The sequence below is a fragment of the Pleuronectes platessa genome, chromosome 9 (assembly GCF_947347685.1).
Source record: "Pleuronectes platessa chromosome 9, fPlePla1.1, whole genome shotgun sequence".
NCBI lineage: Eukaryota > Metazoa > Chordata > Actinopteri > Pleuronectiformes > Pleuronectidae > Pleuronectes > Pleuronectes platessa.
The window spans coordinates 14158271-14180455 of NC_070634.1; the positions used below are offsets into that span (position 1 = coordinate 14158271).

The 22185-nt window shown below is 41.8% G+C and overlaps 2 protein-coding genes across 5 annotated transcripts; one reads left to right on the forward strand and one right to left on the reverse strand.

Moving 5' to 3' along the window:
* The first annotated feature begins 165 nt into the window (after positions 1-165).
* Positions 166-6586, forward strand: dnttip2 (deoxynucleotidyltransferase, terminal, interacting protein 2). 2 transcript variants are annotated; one of them, XM_053430263.1, is made up of 8 exons: positions 166-300; positions 1319-2719; positions 2789-3678; positions 4120-4249; positions 4355-4450; positions 5544-5708; positions 5846-5955; positions 6149-6586. In XM_053430263.1, the coding sequence occupies exons 1-8, from the start codon at positions 190-192 to the stop codon at positions 6243-6245; spliced, it is 3000 nt and encodes a 999-aa protein (XP_053286238.1). In that variant the 5' UTR covers positions 166-189; the 3' UTR covers positions 6246-6586. The 2 variants fall into 2 exon arrangements, with proteins under 2 accessions (XP_053286238.1, XP_053286237.1); XM_053430262.1 differs by having other exon boundaries at positions 1319-3678.
* Positions 6311-21283, reverse strand: spata6 (spermatogenesis associated 6). Of its 3 annotated transcripts, XM_053430265.1 has the most exons (12): positions 21124-21283; positions 19231-19368; positions 18608-18656; positions 18438-18479; positions 18196-18320; positions 16473-16553; positions 13372-13806; positions 11882-11984; positions 11648-11688; positions 11088-11245; positions 9739-9812; positions 8810-8938 (listed from the first exon to the last, which is right to left on the reverse strand). In XM_053430265.1, the coding sequence occupies exons 1-11, from the start codon at positions 21211-21213 to the stop codon at positions 9776-9778; spliced, it is 1299 nt and encodes a 432-aa protein (XP_053286240.1). In that variant the 5' UTR covers positions 21214-21283; the 3' UTR covers positions 8810-8938; positions 9739-9775. The 3 variants fall into 3 exon arrangements, with proteins under 3 accessions (XP_053286239.1, XP_053286241.1, XP_053286240.1); XM_053430264.1 differs by lacking the exon at positions 9739-9812 and having other exon boundaries at positions 6311-8938; XM_053430266.1 differs by lacking the exons at positions 9739-9812; positions 16473-16553 and having other exon boundaries at positions 6311-8938.
* Between the last annotated feature and the right edge of the window lie 902 nt (positions 21284-22185).

The window sequence follows — 22185 nt, forward strand, 5'->3', positions numbered from 1 at the left end:
TTCTGTCTATATTATATGTAAAGCACTTTGAGCTCGATTTCTTGTATAATAGGTGTTATTCAAATTAATTTTAGTATTATTTTTAATAATAAAGTGTATTTTAAAAACACAGCCTCTGCTCTGTGATCGTCTGCTCAGGCCTGTTTTATTCTGTGACGCGACTGATCGAGTCTAACCCTGATACCGGAAATGAGGGAGTGGGGACAGGCGCGAGGAGCGTCCAAGATGGTGTCCACCAGGAGAGGAGTGCGTGTCAGCTCCCCATCTAAAACTAACCCCGACCAGTCCTCAGACGTCCCGGTACGTGTGGAGCACAGATGAGATTTAAACGTGTAGATGTTCAGAGGTGATGTTCAGCTTGGGTCTGAGCTGTGACGAGTCTGTCACGTGGTTTTTAACCTGGCGACAGGAGACACGTGGACACGTTTGTTTCCAGCGTGGAGTTTGTCAATGTTAGATGTTATTGTTTAGAGGAGTTTAACGTTAAACATGTTTTACTGGATCTGATCAGGAACCGAGCCAGTGAGGCGGACATTTTAACAGGAAGTGGAAGAAAAGATTAAAAGAGACCACTACAACAGGCTAGAAAAGAGACCACTACAACAAACGGAGACATTATACAGTTGTCCTTAAAATTAGAATATTGTTTTATTACAAGACAGGGGTTTAAGCTCCTAGTTGTTGTTGTTTCCCTCCCACATAAGGGCCTCTATTTATAAATAACCCCAAATCAGCCTCTTTTTTTAAACATCAGTGATCTGATACGTGTAGATTATACATATATGTGGGTCATTCTGTGTCAATTCCTCACACTTTCACAGTTCGTTATGAAAACGTCCAGATTTACACAAGAAAACTTATATAATCAGGAATTTGTATCATTCTTACAGTGTCGTTAAATTACCTTTTAACTTCCTGTCTGACTCATTAATGTTATAGCACATCATGGCTTGACATCATGGCTTGATTTAAATTGAAAATTATTTTCTGTGTGACGGCAGCGAGCTCAATTAGCTTCCATGAACTATTATAAACCTAAAGTGCATCAGATGTAATCATCCGTCATAAATCTGAAAAGTTGCTGTAGATCTCTAAACGTGTAATGATACGCAGCAGAAAATAATCCCCAATACATTAAATCACTTGCGTAACGTAATGTTGACAGTTCATCATTTCACGACAGATAAAGAAGTGAGAGAAAGACGGAATGTAGGTCTTTGTTAGTAATAAGAAAAAAAGTGGAATAGCAGCAGCCCTATCCTGTTCTTTTCTGTCTGCTCTAAAAACACCTTTTTACCAGCTCTTCTCTGTCACGCAGGCCACTCCCTCCACTGTTCGAAGATCAAGGAGAACTGCTCAACAAGCAGAGAGTCCTACCCATGATGCCCTTGTGGAGACAAGCCACCAGCTTAAGGAAAGTAACCGTGGATCTCCAGCATCTTCGCCACCCTCCTTGATTAAAAGATGCACCAGAGCTGCCAGACTCCACAGTCCAGAGCAGTCCTGCACACCCGTGGACTCAACCCATGAAGGAGACCTGTCAGACGCTGGGTCCTGCGGCTCTGCACAGTCCGTGATCGAACTACCGGTGACACGGAACAGAGGCAGGAGGGCACCGCCCCGAGCAGTCAGTCCAGAGGATGAGGAGATGTCTGGGGTGGAGTCGTGCTCCTCTGTAGTGTCTGCATCAAATGCTGGTCAAATTATTCGCAGGAGCACCAGGAAAAAGAGGGCTCCTGCATCTCGTGACCTGGCTCCTGCATCTCCTGAACCGGCTCCTGCATCTCCTGAACCGGCTCCTGCATCTCCTGACCTGGCTCCTGCATCTCCTGACCTGGCTCCTGCATCTCCTGAACCGGCTTCTGCATCTCCTGACCTGGCCATGGCTCCTCTTGAGGCACTAGAAGTCGACCAGATGCTGGAAACAGAGTCCTGCAGCGCTGTGGCGTCCGAATCCAAGAGAGTCACCAGAAGTCTGAGGAGAACTGCTCGCAACAGATCAGCTGCTAAACAACAAACCGAGGATTCGGAGGTCTCAGATGCTGACAGCTGCGCATCAAGTGCCACAGGAGCCGCGGTTACTAGTTCCACTGCCCGCAGATCCACGAGATCCAGACGATCAGCACATGGCATCCCTATAAACCTCGACGAGGCCTCGGACTGCTCTTATTCCCCGCCTCGGAGAGGGCAACAGACCAGGGCAGCAAGAGGAAAGGCATCAGTGACTGTGGATGTGAGTGATCCCCCGTCTCCCAACTCTGATGGGTTTGAGTCAGGGCCCACTTACAGTATGACCACTCGTAGACGGAGCAGGGCACAACCCCAAGGCCCCAAAGCCTTGGACTCTGACTCTGACCTGACGGACAGAGGAACTCCCTGCAGCAGCCGCACCGGCTCAGGGAACAGCAGTCGAGGTGTTCGGGTAACTAGAAAGTCCGTCAGAAGTCTTTCAATTGTTCTAAACAAAGTCTGCGAGTCGATGGTAGAGAACGTCTCATTAAATGACTCCACGTTAGAACGCACGCTGATCACTGAGGACGCAGACCGCACACTGTCAGAGGAACCTATGAGCCTAACGCTGGAAGAAAAAGAAGATGGAAAGGAAGCTGATCTCACATCCAAAGAGGTGGATACAAATGAAGAGGAAAAGGAGGAAAAGGAGGAAAAGGAAGAAGAGAAAGAAGTTGTTGCGGGTACAGTTGATCTCACATCCAATGAGGTGGATACAAATGAAAAGGAAGAAGAGGAAGAAGTTGTTGCGGGTACAGTTAATCTCTCGTCCAATGAGGTGGATACAAATGAAAAGGAAGAAGAGGAAGAAGTTGTTGCGAGTACAGTTAATCTCTCGTCCAATGAGGTGGATACAAATGAAGAGGAAAAGGAAGTTGTCAGTGAGCCTGCAGTAATGGTCAAAGGCCAGCAGGAGGAGCTGTCTGCTGAGAAAAAAGACGAAAACACCTCAGAAGTGGAAATGATGCAGGAAATGATAGAGTCATCAGAGCCGTTAGAGACTTGCCAATCAGTCACAGTAACGGAATGTGAGGAGGCCACTGGAATCATGGCGGAGGAGGAGGTCGACCAACCCATGGAGGCGGCTGATGTGGGGACACACTCATCACAGGGAGATGAGGCTGCGGGTGAGGATGCAGTTGTAGAAGCAGGGCCCAGTGATGAGGAGAAAATGGAAGTGAACACAGATGCTCAGCAGGTGGTCGACTCCAGCGAGGTCCAAGTCGAGTCCATTCAGGTAACTTCCAGCCAGCAGCTAACAATCACAGTGGATTCTGAACCCGAACAGCAGCAGAACGACGTCATCGTCCAGAAAACTAAAGTCATCAGCCTGCTGGACAGCAGCGACGATGAAGAGGAGGGGGACGTTTCTGGAGACGAGGAGGAAGAGGAGGAATTGGGATTGGGGAAAGAGGAAGAGGTAGCAGGACCGTCTAAGACGTCAGATTCAGCATCCGCAGCAGTGGGAGGATTGTTTATGATCGACACGCGGCCCGGACAAGAAGCTGACGAACATTACTACAACGAAAGACCAACAGAGGAAGAGGAGGCCCAAAACAGAGAAGCTGAACAGGGGGAGCAGGATGAGGAGTTTGTGGATGAGGAGGGGGACGATGATGATGACGACGAAGACGCAAAAATCCTCTTCTCGTGTCGAAATCCTCAGCTGTAAGTGAAAGAAAATTCTCAGCCTGGTTCGTTCACATAGGAATTCACACATGTACTTCAACTCACAGAAAAGTAAATAATGAAGTAAATCAATCTGCAACTTATGATGTTTAAAGGACAATGGTGACTTTACACAATGTCTTTGATGTTTTAACAAACCCCCAAAAGATACATTTTGGTAAGAGATGTTCATAGATGGAAAAAGAGATAAGCACTGATCTCTGAGAATGAAACCTTAGAATTTACACAGTTCCCACAATGAGCAGCACTTTCCCAACTGTGGAGAGAAGATATGGAAGCTTTGTCAGACTGGTCGTTAAGATGAAAACCATAATCTTTGCTTGTACCTTGGTGTCATCGGGTGTGTCAGCCTTTTAATCGCAGTAAAATTAAAAGCCTAATTTTAATACCAGGAATGAAGTCTCTGTCACTTTGTTTCAGGAAAGATTTCTCCACCCGCATCGACCCGGGGATCAAAATGAAGGAGCTGGGGGGTTTGTACATCAACTTTGGCGGCAGCAACTCAAAAGCTGCGTCCACTTCGTCCGGGGAAAAGAAGATCCAAGATGAGGTAACTGTGTGACTCCTTCGTTTTGAATCTGTCCTCCTGTCAGAGTCGTGGACTGTTTGCCACTCTGCAGAATTGATTATTGATTATTTTTGTTGTGGTCCACAGGTGATGAAGAAAAGTGTGATTGGACCAGAATTTGAGAAGATGGCCGCGGTGCCTCCGTACAGTGAATCCAAACAAGCCGTAAAACTGAAGAACAGAGTAAGTTTTACAACTGAACGCTGTGGTTCTTAAGGTCTCAGTGATTCAGTCTGTTACCTGGACAGTATATGTCAAAGCCAGTTGGCCAGCTGTGTAATTTTACCAGGGGGGGGTAGTCAACAACCAAACTATGGCTCCTGTGAGCAGCTTCTACTGCAGGATGCTCACCTGCACACACGCATTCTCCATCTGCTCACGCAGCCCTCTCTCGTGATGGCTGAGAGCGGGTGGCTGCTTTGTCAGGCTGCTTAACCCATTTAAGACAAGAACTCTGGAGAATGTCCAAACAAATGGATCCTGACTTTCTGTGGTGTTTGCCTTTCACACATGAACGCAGCGGGACAACGCAGAAATCTCAGGAGCGTTCGGGGGGGGCGCAGCCGACAGAGGCCTATAGAATGATTTTCTCTGCGGAGATCACATGTTTGTGTTTACAGCACATCAACACTGAGGTCAGCTCTCATCACCAAAAGCTCTCCTGACATCTACGTGTGTGGCTCCGCTTTTTCATCCTGAGATTTTCTATCCGTGGCCGCATGCCAACGTGTCCATGGGCAAGATACTGAACCATGAATCGCCCCTCATAGAAAAGGAACTGTATGAACTGTGTGTGACTGGATGAATGGCTATTATCTGTACTGTAAAGCACTTTGAGTGGTCATCAAGACTAGAAAAGCTCTAGTTAAATACAGACCATTTACCATTTTAGTTTTTTTCCTTCATTTCTGCATCTGTTGCGTGTCAGAAACGTCCTCAACACCTTGAATATGAAATCTCACACCGACTTAAGGGAATACCATCAACTTCAGTTGGACAAAGTGATTACATTTCATGGGTCAAAGACCAAGGTGGCACTGAACTTATATATATGTGGAAAACAAAGTTATGCAGACGGAAACAGCAGTGGTTTGTGCAGGTATACAACCGCAGTGCTATTTTTCTAGTTTATGGTCATTTTGGTTTAAAGGGCATGACAACCCCCCACAAATCATAACTGATTTCTCAAATTGTACAAGAGATCCTCTGCTGTCCTCATAAATACTGTATGTGCGTAGAGAACTGCTTTAGAAGTAACTGAACTTGTGTTTCCCAGGCAGAGAGGGCGAAATGTACAGGAGATTCTTGGTTCAATATGAAAGCCCCTGAGCTCACTCAGGAGCTGAAAGGAGACCTCCAAGTCCTGAAGATGAGGAGCACCATGGACCCTAAGAGGTTCTACAAGAAGAACGACAGAGACGGTTTTCCCAAGTATTTTCAGGTCAGGAAAGACAACCACAGAATCCTTCACATTTATTTGGAACCATGATTGTAATTCTTTATCTTTTAACCTTCCAAAGGTATAACTGTTTACTTCATACTATAATTGTCCGTGTTGTATTTGTGTGTGGTGCACAGGTTGGCACCGTGGTGGACAATCCAGTCGACTATTATCATTCCCGTATTCCCAAGAAAGAGAGGAAGAGGACGATGGTGGAGGAGCTTCTGGCTGATGCTGAGTTTAGACAGTAAGTTTTGCCACACAGACAAACAGCATCAGTGTGTGTGTGAATCTGATCTCGATCCAAACCTGGAAGTTACATTCTGTTTCTCTATTTTGCAAATCCCCTTTAAGGCAACTGTCTGTATTTGTAATGACTGACTGTCGTCTCTCTTAAATGTAAATAATATAAAATCTTATTTTTCTCTTTTCTTTTTCAGTCAAAACAAAAAGAAATACCAGCAAATCCTGATAGAGAAAGCAGCACAAGGAGCCGGCAGGAAGAACAGGAAGAAGAGTAAATTCCATAAGAAGTGAATGTAAAGACTTTGAGTGGATTTAGCTCCTGCTCTGTAGCAGTAGGTGGATGTTTTTGTCGATGATTGAAGCTTTAATCATATTTTGGATCCGAAACCTGAATCTTCACTGAATCCTTCTCTTTGTCGACCTTCATCTGAACATTGACTGAGGTTGTGTGTCGACTGAAACATCGAGCAAATCAAGTGATATTACAACTATGGATTATTTTTTGTGAAACTGGTGCAGGCTTCTATTTACAAGTAAAGCATATTTTTAATCACACCGACGTGTACACTTTGCTGTGCAGAAATTAGTCTCAACACAGTGCATATAACATTAAACTATTAAGTTTTGATGAACTAATGTTTGAGCGTTTCTTCACATCACATTCTGAAAACACAGATTATCACATAGAATAAAATATCAGACAATTATGACAAAAACAAACTTGTGATGTTTATCATCAAATGCTGAGGTCACAGAGAGGTCACATTATTCAAAACTTTAATTGATTTTTGTTTAGATACAATAAGTGATTTGTCTCACAACAAACAAAGCAGAATGAGCAGGAGATGAACTGAATTAGTTCAACACATTGAAACATGACTGAGGAATCACAATCAACTTCAAGCAGCTATTTGAATTATCACACTTTTTAATATTCAGAAACACTGACAATATTAATACTGAAACGCAATGTAAACCTAAACTGCAGAGCAATAAAAACAACTTCAAATAAAGGGTTTTATATGAATTTAAAAATGTTCAATATGCTTCCTTCCTTTGAAAATCCAAACTGAATATTTCAATTGAAAATCACATGCATTTTGGTGATGGCCATAAATACTGTTATAAATAATACCTGCAGTCAAGATAAATATAATCGTACATAAAAACTTCTATCCCCAGTAGAGCCTGACTGATTCATCGGTTTGCAGATATTTTCGGCAAGTCTGTCAGAAATGCACCAATTTACCCATCGCAAAATGCATTGGAGTGTTTTTATCAGAGTATCAGTGAAATCTAAATTGAATCAACAGGGATACCTGTTCAGAAAACTAACTGCTCTGCTTCATGATCAATCAGAATGACCTGATATATCTACCTTTAAAAAATGCCCGCTTTAATAAAATGTTACTGTCGCTTAAAGATGACTGACAAGCGACGGCAACAATAAGCCAGATTTTTAACTTCATATTAAAAAGTCACAGGAAAAGCAGTGCAGAAAAATGGTTGACATTTTAAGAATCATTGATAATTATATATACATACAGGACCAAGAATCTGTATCAGTCGGACATTTTCTGCTGTGTTGAGGATTCACAGAAAATTTTTTTTGCAGCGTATTTGACAGTAGTTGGAGTTTCTGTAACGTGTCGTCTTTGGAAGTGAGCAGCACAATCTGACACCTGCTGACTGAGTTGTTCATCAATATGGTGAATACACATGGAATGGAGTTTGATCATTAATCAGATCCTTTGCACATTTAGTTAAATGTTACCAGTGCTTTGAAGAAAACCAGATCATTCAGTGTAATCACCATCTGTAAAATTTAAAATATTTCCCTTACTTTATACAAAATAAATATCTAGTAACACATCTGCACTTAATTTAATCTAAGTGTAATAAAAGATGCAAGGTCCTTTGTTTAATACTGTCACGTGGGATTTTATGCCGTTGCGCCGGCGACAGAACACTTTATCTCTACAACACCTTGAGGACATTTCTTGGAACTCGGTTCAGTCAGACTAACATGTCGCAGGTCAAAGGTCACAGTGACCTTACAAAACCCCTCTTTTGCCATTGGAACATGTTATCTTAAGAATGCCTCGAGAGAATCCTTTCAAATTTGGCACAAATGTTCACTTAGATTCACGGATTAATTGATATCTGGAGTCAAAGTTCAAGGTCACAGTGTACAGTAGATTACTGTGAATGCAATATGTTTGGAACACCAGGTGGGACTGACACTGCACTGGTTGCTTGAGGGACACAACAGCAGGGTGGTAAGTCTAGTTTTGCACATGACACATTCTGACATGTTGCAGTAGGAAAAGCTTTGGTATAAATATTAAATTAATGAAAAGAACAGAGTCCATGGTACAGTAACTACAAACACCTGGGATCAAATTATCAGCTGACAACCTCTGTCAGGAGAGTGTGCACGTTGGCAACATTTAACATATTTCAGTGTAACTTGCTGCTAAATATCATTGTGTCTTTCATTCAGGATTATATTTTTGTTCCTCTCTCTTAAATCTCTACCATGGCTCTTGGCTCCCTCTTTGTTTTTCTTTTGTGTTTCGAGGGATGAGCTCCTAACAGCTGCAGCTTACATTCACCATGTCCCCCCCCCCCACCTGTCTTAAAACACAGCCTAGCTGACGGGTAGGACGGATGAGGAGCCGCTCCACACGTCTGAACATCACCTTCCTTTTCTGAGCGTAATGACGACAAAAACTGTTCAGCAGGTGCCTCGGGGGTTTGAAATGTAAATGAATATCGAATTGAGTGGTGATTCTTAAGTTTAAAAAATTGTTTTTGTGATAGTATGCATCAACAGGTTAGTGCAGACGAAAGAGGCTAGATCAGCAGGTTAAAGGTCAAACTTCACTCGGTGGTCCAAGGTTGTTCTGTGAGTCTGCAGGATCCTCTGGACTCGGCTGTGGATCTCCTCCCAGTGGGATGGACTGGGCTGACTGGTCTGGAGCCTAAGAAACACCAAGAGACGAAACATTACTAAACGAATCTAATAATGGTGATGGCAACAGGAAGTAATCTTTTTACAAATATCATTCGATTTACATACATTTTCACAGTGTGATGTGGCTAGACATCGTCCCTTCTACATTCAACCCTTTGTGCAAAACAAGTAATTTCTCAAATGACACAACCAACTGATCTGGAGGCATAAACATGTTTCATCGATACAATATAAATGTGTGTGGAAGTTGGCCAAGGGCAGTGCTGAGATGACAGATTGCACTGACAGACAGATATGGATGAGAGGCGATACTGCAATTTATTACTGCTCACTTCACTTCTGTCTATTTGAAGGGGGGGGGGGGGGGGGGGCTGACTGACAGACTGGTGTCTTGTCCAACAGGAGCTTTTCATGTGTAATCACATAAACTCACTACCTGCTTCAGAAAGTCATCAAGGACAAATCATCCAGAGACATGAATAGACTGAGACTTTGGGGCTTAGGGGGCAAACGTTGCCACTGGCATCTGTCATTCTCTTTATACATCAGAGTCGTGGCAAGACGTGCCCCTCTCCCTGTCGGAGGGAATCTACAGAGGCCCGCTCTAATCTCCCGCCCTGCAACTCCTGTCGCGTTTTCAATTGAGAGAAAAGTATCATTCATTTCCTACAATTTACTTTGCGATTTAAGATTGCTTATTGATTTTAATGTTTACTTATGGACTGAGCTGAAGGGACGGGGGAAAGGAGAGCAGAAGCAAATAAACAAACAAATGGAACATCGGTCCCATCGGTGTGTTCAACTCACTGCTGCCATGATCGATGACAAGGTCTCTCTGGATGTATTAAAGCATGCATCGGGTCAAATGCATCAGGCTCAGGCTGAAACACAAATCAATACCATTTTCCTCTTTGTTCTCTTTTCTCTCTGCCTCTTCTCTCAGTAATGAACAAACATGACAAGACATCAGCTTCTGTAATTTAAGAGGTGGAGGGGAATTCATCCTGCCTGTCGAATGTGATCAAAATTAAAGATTGGACGTGTGTGAGTGCACGCAAGCACACACACAAAGCGGCGGCAGTGTATGACTAATGTCTGGGGGGATTGCCATATATTTGCTGTACACAGTAATTGGAAACTCACACAGGTGTCTCTTCTGCTTTTAAGATCCTTTAAGCAAACACAGATGATTTGCACAGATGGATCAGGATAAATTCAGGGCAAACACCAACAAAAAAGAGGATTATGTTTTTCCCTCAGACGTGATTGTGAAGAAAATCTGCTGGTTTTGTGGCTGGAGAAGCCAAACTCAGAGTTCAGAGGTGATGTGCGAGTGGTGCACACATGTACAGCTGAAGGTAGAGCCCTTCACTTTTAAGGAGAGATTACAAAGTTTTAAAAAAAACATGCAAAACCTGCTGCTGACTCTCTTCTTCTTACACAGTAAGAAAAATCTACTGAAACATGTTTGTGATGCAGCCTGTGTTACTAACTTAACACAGGATGGGGAACCCTTTACCTTTCAAACTATTCATCCTGGAGAGTTGCCCAACTCCTAAAGGTTTATTGAAGGATCCTGATTGAAAGACTTTCACAAGACCACATTCTGACAGAGACTATGTTGTACACGGAAGTTTTGTAGTGAACAAGCTAATAGCTAAGAAGCTGAAACCTCATAAAGAAGGAGCATTTGAGCAAGGACCCTTGTTGCTGCTGCAGAGCTGCTAGAACCAAATTAATATTGTTCGAAAGTGTCAGTTTGTTTTTACGCAGAGGAGATTTTTGATACAGCACAAGATATAAAAACAGGTTGAGCAAACACTGCATATCTAACTATAATTTTTAGTGTGAGGGATGACTGCAGAGTTTGATCTGCAGAAGGATTCACTGACGTTGCAAGCCACATGTGCCACTCCCAAAGGTGAGGATTACCTAAGCAAGATCTTTTCATGTCATTAGACAGATGCCAAAAGAGAGTTGGGTTAGTGTGATATATGTCTTAAATAATTCAGTCAACCGCACAAAGGATTTTATGATAATTAAAAGGAACCTTAAAAAGTACTGCTTATAACTCCTGGTATAAGCAGTACTTTTATAATTGGTAGGACGATGATGAACGCTCATTTTCAGGGTCAAGTCGAGGGAAATGTTTTTACCTCTCTCTGATGGAATTGTTGCTGAGATCCAGACGACGTCTGGAAACTGGCGTAGCCAGGGCAGCTGGAGAAGGATCAGAATCTATCACCGAGTTTTTGGCTTCATGTCTGGACTGTGTCTCTGGAGATGACCGCTCCCTCACAGATCCTGACTTCACCTGGGAGAGGCCACAGGGTTTAGGTAAAAGTCAAGAAAATATTTCTTTCAAAATCAAGGAAATTACTTTTACACAAAAATGTAAACATAATATCAAGGAAACTAATACAATTTTTCCAGTAGAAACAGGACAATTTTAGATTTTTGTGTGTAAGGATGACATGAGAGTATTGTTTTAACTGTCCAAACAACACAGCACTAAAAAACTAATGAAACAGAGTCAGTTGTGTAAATAAGTCCACTTTGTAGTGTGTGTAAAAGATTTGTCTGAAAGTAATGAGACAATTTTATAATGATAACCAAGCAAACTTCAGTACACAACATTTAAACACTTTGCTACTGATGTGCTGTTGCACTGAGAAAGTTGTTGACTGTTTGTCTAAAGTGTAATGATTAGACTTACTCTTGCTGTTCTTGGTCTGTAACTACCCAGAAGGGATGAATCTGCAAAGATAAAGACAAGTTAGAGTTGAATAAAATCACAGTAGCTCTAGGTCTCCTGGAGGTTTGAACCTTTCCTCCACACGTTGAATGGTCATCAAGACCAAAAAAAACACTATATAAATACAGACCATTTACCATAACTGAGTAAAACATAAAGGGTGGCTTTGGGTGTTTGTATTTTGTTCTACAGTACCTGTTTGATTAACTGAGAAGCAAAGAGAGCGTCGATGCATGCTGTCACTGTGGGGAGAGGAGGATGGAGTCACCACCATCGAGTCACTACAGGAATGAGAGACCTGGTGTAAAAACATGAGAGAAAAAGAACTGGCTGTTAAACAGCAAAAAACTAACAGTGTAACTTTTCTGAAACTAAACAGGAAAAACAGATATGTTTTGTCTTCTGTAATGAATGAAATAAAGCAACAACAGCAAACATATTAGTTTGTCCCAGTCCCAAAGCCTTTCAACCAGATTACAATCAGGCATAAAAAAAAAAAAAAAAAAAGATGTTCACAGACTAATCACCTTCAGTACAGAACCTCAAACAACACCGCTCAGGCTATCTTCAGGAACGTGCTTCCCTCTACACACCAACCAGGAGTTGAGGCTCTGCAATGTGCAGTGATAATGCATTCACCATGGGGCTAAGCTACTTCATTAGATATCTATTTGTTAATTGCAGCTTGACTCACAATTACCAGGGTTAATTGTCGACAGGAGATTCCCCCAGGAAAAGTAGAGCAGAAATAGCAGTGCTCCTCTCTTTAATAAAAAACGGCAGTTGTATTGAAGTGAGTTTCCATTCATGTGTGTGACAAAAACAAACAACTCTGTCCCTAATCATTCCCTTTAATAACAGCATGCCAGTGGATTTTTATATTCATACCTCGGGATTAGATTTCATGTAAATGAGGACGTGGGGGATTCAGTGGGGAACAGAGGGGGGGAGGAGTAGAGGACTAGAGGCTATGTTGTTCTTGTCCATCGATTGTATATTATTCCCCAAGGCTGTGTGATCAGAAAACCTTCCCTTTTATATGCAAATCTCTCATAACAATTATACGGTCATAATTCAAGTGTTAACAAATAACTGTGTACAAGCCTAATCACAGGTTCTGTGCTATTAAAGAACATTCCAGCCCCTGAGTGAAGATAAAAGACCGTATTACAGGTCTGAAACATTTTCATGACGTCAAAATGCATTAACAGCCCAAGTAAAAAGATTAACACTGCTCTTATTATACCCTCCACTTAATCTGCCCGTTAGATTAAGTCAAAATTTGGGAAGCTCCCGCTGAGGTTTGAGCTGCATCAATTCAGGATCCCATTAACGTTATAACCCCTGATTACTGAACATGTGTATTACTGGTATTAAATAAAGACTCATAGCACTTTTCTTATCGGTATCCTTCCGTTTGGATGCGTACACATAAATCACTTGCAACATTACAACAGGCAACTGTTTTTTTGCTGTGGTGGCAGATTGGTGTATTTTTGGCTTGGTCCTCAAGCCATGAGAAATAAATAAAACTCTAAATAAATAGAATTAAGTTTTAAATCACAGTGATGGATCAGAATGAACTATTTTAAAAACAGGTTAGAGACATACACGGATCAGCCACAATATGAAAAAGCATTTACTAGTTTTCATGTTAGCTGAACGTTGTATTTGATGTTACTAACCAAAAAGGGCGGCTGGCTCTCAGTCTCCTTCCTGAAGTGGTGAGGCCCCAGCTGGAGGTGGCTGAGCCTCTGCCTGGCATCCTCCGAGAGCTGGCACATCTTGCGGTGAGTGTAAGGGGACAGGGCTCGAGTCCTTGAGGAAACTGTGGGCTGCTGGTAGCCACAGTCGACAGAAGCTTGTTTTCTTTCCTTCTTCTGTTTCTGGTGACTGTGGCCAGACGGCGGTGAAGAAGGAAGGGGATGATGTCTGGATGATGATGATGGCGGTGCAGAGTTTGCAATGTTCGCCTCAATATTTTGCTTTTCTTTTCCATCTCTCAAAGAGACGTGGTCCCCGTCATCCGTCCTGGAGAAATGCCTGGACGGTGAAGACTTCTTGTCTGAGCTTTGTCTGGCCAGGGTTACAGATGGCTTCACGGGAGAAAGACAGCAGTTCTGTGGAGGCAGGGACAGAGTATGAGAGAGAAACAGAGAGAATGTTTATGTGCTGTTCTAACATGTCAAACTACTCTCTCAGGTCTCCACCTCGAGGTGACACACACACATTTGTCTCAGCAGTTCAGATTTCTCTGCAGACCAACGTGTTATTCCTCCACTGAAGCACCAGGCCTTTTAGCCATTAAGGCAGGTGCTTTCACTTTCGACACAGACTTGTTCTCTCTGGACGAAAACCATTAAACCATTAGCTAATCATTCGGCTTAACTGTTACAACAACAACAGCTCTCACAGTCGCCACTTCCATGGAGACAACCTCTGCAGAATTACTTCAATAACTCTAATGGCCACTAACATCATTCTCCGATGCAATATCCCTCTTCCTGTGGGTAATGCCAGCCGGGGATAAATACATTAAGATAAAATGTTAATTGCATTTGATGGCCATCTCCAGTCTAATATTATAAAGAGGCATTACCTGGCTGTAAAAAGAGATAATCGAAATGCTAATTGGGGAATCACACAACATTAAAACTATTTCTAAGAGAAACCAAATTATGAATAAATCTTTATTAATGTTGCCATTTGAGAGTGGTCTGATTTAATGGAATTAAGACGAGTATGCCCTTCGGTCCACTCATCCTCCACCATCTCACACTTGCTCAGCTCCTCTCCTCTCCACTGTGGACAAACACTGACTGTCACTGTTCCTGAGTGGAAGAAGCAACTCTGATGTGATTAGCTGCTTTTGGTATTAAGACCAAAGCTTTGGTTGTGGATTATTAATCAAAATAACTTTGGGATTAAAAACTAGCAATTTAAAATAGAGTAGACAGAGAAGGAGAAGACACTGCGTAAAAACTGCACTGCTAAAGAACAGGGTGTATATTCACAACTGCAGTTTCAGTTTTTTGGGGGAGTTTTTTGGAAGTTGCTATCTGTCTAAATCTATTAAAACATGGTTTGTCAGCTGGGGGGCTGACAGTCAGGGAAATGCCTACGCTGAGGAGCCATTAGGAAAGAGAAAATGGAGAAATTCTACTGTCTGACAGCCACAGCGGTGCTCTGATCCAGACATCCCCCGAGGGGCCAGGAGAACACTCTGACAATCTTCTTTGCTGTGAATGACATCCCATTTAAACAAATAGCTTAGCCTGGGAAATGCGCGGCGGTGTTTTTGGTACCGCATGCCAACCACTGTGTGATGGATCATGTGGTACTAAGAGGATTGCTTGTGAAAGACTTTTATTCATCCTGCTTAAAAAAAATAAAGAGTCTCTTTTCAGCCCACCTCTGGAGCTTTTGTCTGCAATCTAAGGATTCAGCAATGGTCTCTACAAACAAAAATATTTAATTTCATCCTCACAAGTGATAGAAAGTCGATAAATGTGAAACAAAAAGCCAAAGAGCAAAGAGAGACTGTTTGGCAATTTTGCTCCAAAAATGTCCATTAATCATTTAGTAAAAGCTTTGTGCTAATTGATGATTAAATAAATCAATTAGGTGTATAAGCTCTGTGTTGAAAACAGTGGATGGGAAGCTGACAGATAGATAGAAAGAATAACAATGACATAAATCTCTTAAAGTTATTATCTGAGAGGGCTGTCTATGAACAAATCAACGTCAGATATCAGGAGACGCAGCACATGCAGGTGATGAGGACAGGATGGAGGTGTGTCATGCAGAATTCCTTAGAGCGCTCACAAAATTGCCAGGTGAACTACAACCGCTTCAAATGTAATAAAAACATGACCCTTGGTTCAAGACTTCCGGGCGCAACCCTGAGTCTGCCATGTCTCCTCTCATCCTCACCCCCAAACAACACATGAACACAAACAGACCCAGAGGTCGCCGTGCACATCCTCCCCCTTCCTCCGCTCATATCTGATCTCACAGGTTGCCGTGAGATCAGATAAGCGACTTTTTAATTGGACCGAACCCACAAGAAGGACAAATGTCAGTTCAGCCAGTTCTCTTGTAATCAAACCGATTTAAGTTCGTAAACTGGACCTAAGCAGGACAAGTGGAAATCAACCCAGGTCTAGGACACAGTGGAGGAGAATCATGTCTGTAATGGTAAATGTAAGATGCTGACCGACTGGTTCTGTGACAAAAAAATGATGTCAACTCCGAGCTAGTCGCAGATGTGAGAGAAGTCTCGCTATCAGCAACACAGATCTGCCGCCGCGTAATTACATTCACAAGGAGAGAACGGACACCCTTGAAACACTGCCAGTATGGATAGATAGATGCAGTAGCCATGGCAACAAGAGAAGGTGGGTATGTATGGTGAAAACAAACAAATCTGATGGTGAGCGATACTCATTAGAGGCCACTGGAGATGAGTCACCAGTGTTGTAACTGAGGTCAACACTTGCATAGAGATGAGATGAGAGTATGCAGCTGCGACGTGTTCTCACCTCAGACACTTTGAACTGTCTGTGGTGACGGTTGCTCGACTTATGAGGAGCAATTTGTTGAATTTGAACTGTTTATGTTTGGACAAAGCTATTCTGAAAGGCCACAAACACACAACAACATTTAGATAGACTTGTTCCAGAGCATTTTACGCATCAACAACAAAAGCACCAACAAATGTAAAAAACTATACCATGTGTGTGTGTGTGTGTGTGTGTGTGTGTGTGTGATGAAATAATATACGTACAGGCGAGGCCTGCCAGCCTTCTCTACCATCACTCTCCTCTATGACTGATGACGTTGTGAACTGCACTTTGAGGGAGATTCCCTAGAGGGAGAGAGACAAAAGGACCAAGCACAACACCTTGAACAGTGAGATGAAGACAAAGGGACAGATAAAAGAGCTTGTTTGCTGCACCAATTTACAACCACAACACTTCAATCTACGCATGGCTTGAAAAAAAACAACAAATTGCCGAACAGTGACAGGCTCCAGTGATGTTTAAATAATATGGCATTCAGAGAGAGAGACATCTAAATTGCTATGTAGGCCTTCAAACACAAACACATAAAAGCAGCAGAGAGGGGAACGGTGTTTAAAGACATTTAAATATGCCGGTTACGGGAGGATAGAAAAGTAACCCGCAGCCACGGAGAGATGGAGCAATAAAAGAGGGGGAGAAAGAAGCGAGGAGAAGAGATGATATAAGAGTTGAGGTGATTGAAAAGAGAGGAGGTTCTTACTTTGTTTTTTTTTGCAAAGACAGATGACAGATGAACAAGGAAAATGCCATCTCGTCTGAATGAATAACCTCACTTTGTCCACGAGGAGACAGTGCTTTTGAATAAGTTACCTTGGTAGCGTACCTGCCTGTCATGTGCATATATGTACGAGCCACTGAGATTAGAAGGAGACTCACTTAGAGAAGGCAACAATCTTCTCGGCTATGTGAATGACATGTGTAATATTTCCACTCAGGCAAGTTCCATTAGCGGGCCTAAATGACATGTGTTACACTTGTGCCCACATTTATATTGTTTGACTGAAGTGTGTGTGTGTGTGTGTGTGTGTAGGGGGGGGGGGAGAAAGTAAAAATCCTTCACTTTTAGTCCTCTCGCTTTCAAGATTATAAGTTATTCATTCTATTTTCAAATTTTAAGTTGGTTAAAACTAGACCAGCTTGTACATTACTGCAGTATAGAATTAGAGGCAAACACGAGTCACTTTTCAATGTAATTGTGCAAAATATCATTAATCATGATGAATAATCTGTTAGCTGAGGCAGCGCAATTGAGAATAGTAATAGGCCACAGCACATATTTGCATTTGACGGATGTTACAACACTTTTTCCCTTTTCTTTTTTGCATTTATCATAGAGGCACACAACAAGAATAAATCTGGAATTGATTTTGTTTGCAGTCACTTTCCATGCATCTTCATTTTCTGCAATAGTCACCGTGGAACTAACTTCTCCTTATTATACAAGTTCTCTGACGTACCTCATCTACCAACAGGCGAATCGGAACAGAACAGATTTTAGTTTCAGCCAGTTTCCTCTTAAGTGCTATTGTTTTCATATGCTAATTACCACTGGGGATATTAAGGATTTAACACAAACTAAATTTAATCTCTACAAAATTACAATTGTATGTGTTTTCGCAGAGTGAACTACTTTTAAAGAAACAAACCACAGCAGATGTAAGGGGAATCCATATCTGTGACAGGCTATTCCTTCTCTGAGCATGCATGTGAACCATTTTGTGTGAGTTATTGTTTTACTGTAAAAAGGAGTAAATCACTTGATAAATCTTGTTTAATGCTCACAATCAACAGTAAGAGTTCTTGACCTAACTTGACTCTGTAGAATATATACGTGTAACTCATAATTCATTTTTAGATGAATATAGACCCGGGTGTTAGAAGGAGGATTAAGAAAGAAACTAAAGGAATAGATGGAAAACAGCTTACAGGAAAGAATGGGGACTTCTTCATCAGTATTTCTCTCTCTACCGCTCGTTCTCCTGAGCTCAGTCTGGGACCAGGGAACAAGAAATCTCTGCTGCTTTCCTCCATTGTGGCGAGGATCTCACCCCCTAAACAGGCACACAAACAGGCAGTAAACAGGGCCACAAACCAAGTTAGAAATCCTGTTTTGCAGTCTAATGACTGGATACAGTGGAGACTTAAACCTGCATCATCACAAAACGTACCTGGAGGCACCAACTGAATCAGCTCAAAAGATGTTGTGTCAGCTAAGAGGAAGAAAAGAGCAAATTGACTGTGAGCTAATGATCAGCCTCACAGCTAATAGCCTGTAAGCTTGCATAGCCAAGGATTCAGGACTAAGAGATGAGGAAGCAAATCCCAGAGGGCCGTTTACCTTCGAGGAGGTCAGCTACATCAGCAGGGTCAACAACGCCGGGGAAAGTCTGGTGAAACAGACAGAGTGCAGACAGATCAATAGTTATAACAACACGAGGCAGACTGCCCGGTGTCTAACTCTGCCACTCTCCCCAAGGAGGAGAAGGCCTCTTCCATCAGGAGTTAGGGCAGGAGCGTTCATGCTGGAGGGCTGCTGATTTACATCTTCAGACTTAGAGCAAAACTCTGCTCAGTTGCTTAATTAGCTTCTCACTACTCAAAAAGAGATGAGCAATTATGAATGAAAGCTGCGAGCCTCAAGCCTGCAGTGAATCCAAGTGCAAGTAAGCAACAAGCACAAACATAAGCATAAGCATAAGGATTCAAACAGAAAAAAAGAGAAAGAAAACACTGGGAAGGAGATTTATTTTGTGCTTAATCCAATGCAGATAATATGAACAGATGTCAATATCCCAGAAGGGTTTTAACATGAGATGAGGTATAAAATGCATATCTTTTTGACATTGTACCAAATATACCACAAGTCAATGAACCAAATCTGAACAAAGACGCCAGAAAGAGACAGGAGTCCTATATTCTGTGTTCCAACCTTATTTCTGAATGAAATGCTATTGTTCTCACCTTGACAAACACCATTTTGTGGTGAAAGAGGACAGGGAAGACAGCAGGTAAACAGGGAGTCTTCCTGTACTGGCCCATGACACACACACTCAGGTAGATCTTGTTCTTTCTAGACAGAAGCACTCCTGGACATGTGACCTGTAAACAGTGACACACGCATTTTGTTGTTTATCGCTCTCTAGGTTCTCTTTAATGACAAAATGTATTTATTTTTAGAAAAATAAGCACAAATTAAGAGAGCAGTTTAACCTTTAAGGGAAGGGGGATATGACTGACAGTCGAAATTGAGAATTATCAGCATAAATGTCAAATTTGTATTTCTGTTAAGTTAAACGACTGATTTTTGCTGCTGGGTGATGGTTGTGGTTTTAAACTCTTCCTTATGAGACTGTGGTCAAGCCAGCCTACACTTGAATGTCTGTTGTTAGATCAGCCGACGCAGAAATTCTACTGCACTCATATACGGACACTTATGGTAAACGCTTCCAAACCGCCCAGAAAGGGGACCACAACGGAGTACTCGATGTTAAAGGAAGAATGCTTGTGGGCCTACGTCCGGTTTTCAAAATAAACTGTTGACATAATGTACAAAATGCATAATTGAAAAAGAATGACTTGGATTAAACTCAAAAGTATATATTATCTTAACTGTGTCATTTTTATGAATAGTATTTTGACAATATCAATCATGAGATTTTACAACATAAAAATCACACATTTTTATCTAAGAGTAGGTAATTTCTGGATACTTCAAAGTACTGTAAAAACACTTTGCTCAATAAGTTCAGAGAGAGACTGATATGCCTGTGTTCAGGACCTCTCTGAGTACCTACATACTGAATATAAAACATATTTACTCTATAGATTAAGAGATTTTTCAATGTAAAGTCCAACATGTGTACAATGAAATCAGTTCATTTCTGGATATGTCAAAGTTCTATAAAAACATTTTGCTCAATAACTTCAGAGTGAGACTGATATGGCTGTGTTCATGACCTCCCTGACTACCTACATACTGAATATTAAACATTTTTACTGTATAGATTTGGAGATTTTCCAAAGTAAAGTCCAACATTTTCACTGTGGAATAGATCATTCAGGATATTTCAAATTCTATAAAAACACTTTGCTCAATAAGTTCAGAGTGAGACTGATATGCCTGTGTTCAGGACCTCTCTGACTACCTACATACTGAATATTAAACATTTTTACTGTAGAGATTAATAGTTTTTCTCCAAAGTGAAGTCCAACATTTTCACTGTGGAATAGATCATTTCAGGATATTTCAAAGTGCTATTCTAGTTCTAGTCTCACTCGGAATTTATTGAGCAAAGTTTATTTTGAATAAACGCTTTGGATGCGTTTACCATAAATGTCAGTATATGCGCGCAGTAGAATTACTGAGTCGGCTGATTTGACGCAAGTGACAAACACTTAGTAGGTAGATCAACTATGTGTTGTATCTCAATATTTCTGGTAACTATTCAGTGGTTGAGATGAGAAAGCACGAATTTAACCACATAAAATAAACCATTTACATACATGTGTACAGCAGAAACGAATACAAAAAATATTAAATTCTCTGAATGTGTCCTCGTACTTAAACACGAGGAATCCAAACAATGAGGAACATGTAGTTTTGTGGATTAACGGTCAACAGCAGAAGTTAAATAGTTAAGCTAAGCTCTTACTTCTGCTTTTACTTCCTCGTGTCGTCATCATTATCCGTAAAGACGAACTATGGACGTCATTCTTTGAACTAAATCCGTTGTAAGCTAGTTCCCAGTCAGTATCTACAACCTTTTAGCCCAAAGCTAAGGATTATAAACACAGATTACTAGACGTTAGCTACGGGGACGTTAGCTTGCTAGCAGTAGCAGGTGTGAGACTCACTGTGTGAATGTCCAGCTGAGCATGACACTTCAGAGACTTCTGGTGAACTTTAGAGGAGGAAACCCTCTTCTTCCTCCTCAGAGAAGCCATTCTGAAAACTTTCAAACTTCGTTGTCATAGCTGCCAGAACACCAACGCTCTTGTTCTCTGCTCTTTAACACTGAACGAATAACACCACAAGAAGCTCACTACCGCCACCAGCTGGTACGGAGTAAGAAGCGGACTGTCCAGCAGGGAAATATTCCAAAATAATGCGAAACTAGGGCTACGTTGCAGCACTAACGGGGCCGCAGTGCGCCAAACGCATGCAACGCTTCAAAATGCATGTACTCGGGTCCGTTCAGCTTCTGTTAGAGTCTTCATTTGAATTAATTTGTTGTTGCTGCATCTGTGAGGATCTACATTAGTGTATGCATGTTTGACATTTTAACTCTCAAATCAGGAAGGTGAGAAAAAGCAACAGTCACTAAGCAGTTGTGGAGTCATGTGACCAAGCAGTAAAATCTAAATCTTTGTTAAATCTGCCCTTAAAGCCTTTACAGCATTTAATTCAAAATGTCCTAAAACCGAGAGTTTAATAAAGCAGCTCATGTTCAGACACCACCATGATCACAATCAGATCAATCCATGATAACGCACACACATATACACAAACATGACTGCCCGGGGTCTTTGTCTCTCTTTAGTTATTTGGTCTCTTTATGATGATCTGGTGAGTTTTGATTCTCTCTGTGGTTACATTGTGCATTTTGTGGGCATTTTCTGTCATTCTCTGGTCAGTTTGAGTCCATCTGTTGTTGTTTTGCATCTTTAGGGTTGTTGTACATTTCTCTGTGGTCATGTGTCGTGTTTTTGTAGTCTTTAGTCTTGGTTGTTTTTTCTCTGTCAGACCCCACGGGCCACTGAGTCTACAACATCACGATTAGGTGATAAACGTGTTTATTGCGTAATTGATAATAAAACAAACAGTGACTCCGTTCACACGACATTAAAAAGCATATCGACATATTTAACCTGATCACGTTTACACCAGGTGTTAATGCGTCTCCAGTGTCATCCATA

What these genes read in the sequence shown, in the direction of transcription:
- dnttip2 (XM_053430262.1), top strand. Translation starts at nt 190, where the DNA reads ATGAGGGAGTGGGGACAGGCGCGAGGAGCGTCCAAGATGGTGTCCACC. An exon ending in TCGTGTCGAAATCCTCAGCT is followed by an intron (nt 3,679 to 4,119) that starts GTAAGTGAAAGA and finishes ACTTTGTTTCAG; the next exon opens with GAAAGATTTCTCCACCCGCA. An exon ending in AAAAGAAGATCCAAGATGAG is followed by an intron (nt 4,250 to 4,354) that starts GTAACTGTGTGA and finishes TGTGGTCCACAG; the next exon opens with GTGATGAAGAAAAGTGTGAT.
- spata6 (XM_053430264.1), bottom strand. Translation starts at nt 21,213, where the DNA reads ATGGCTTCTCTGAGGAGGAAGAAGAGGGTTTCCTCCTCTAAAGTTCAC. An exon ending in CTTCTCAGTTAATCAAACAG is followed by an intron (nt 11,689 to 11,881) that starts GTACTGTAGAAC and finishes TTATCTTTGCAG; the next exon opens with ATTCATCCCTTCTGGGTAGT. An exon ending in AACAATTCCATCAGAGAGAG is followed by an intron (nt 8,939 to 11,087) that starts GTAAAAACATTT and finishes GGTGTTTCTTAG; the next exon opens with GCTCCAGACCAGTCAGCCCA.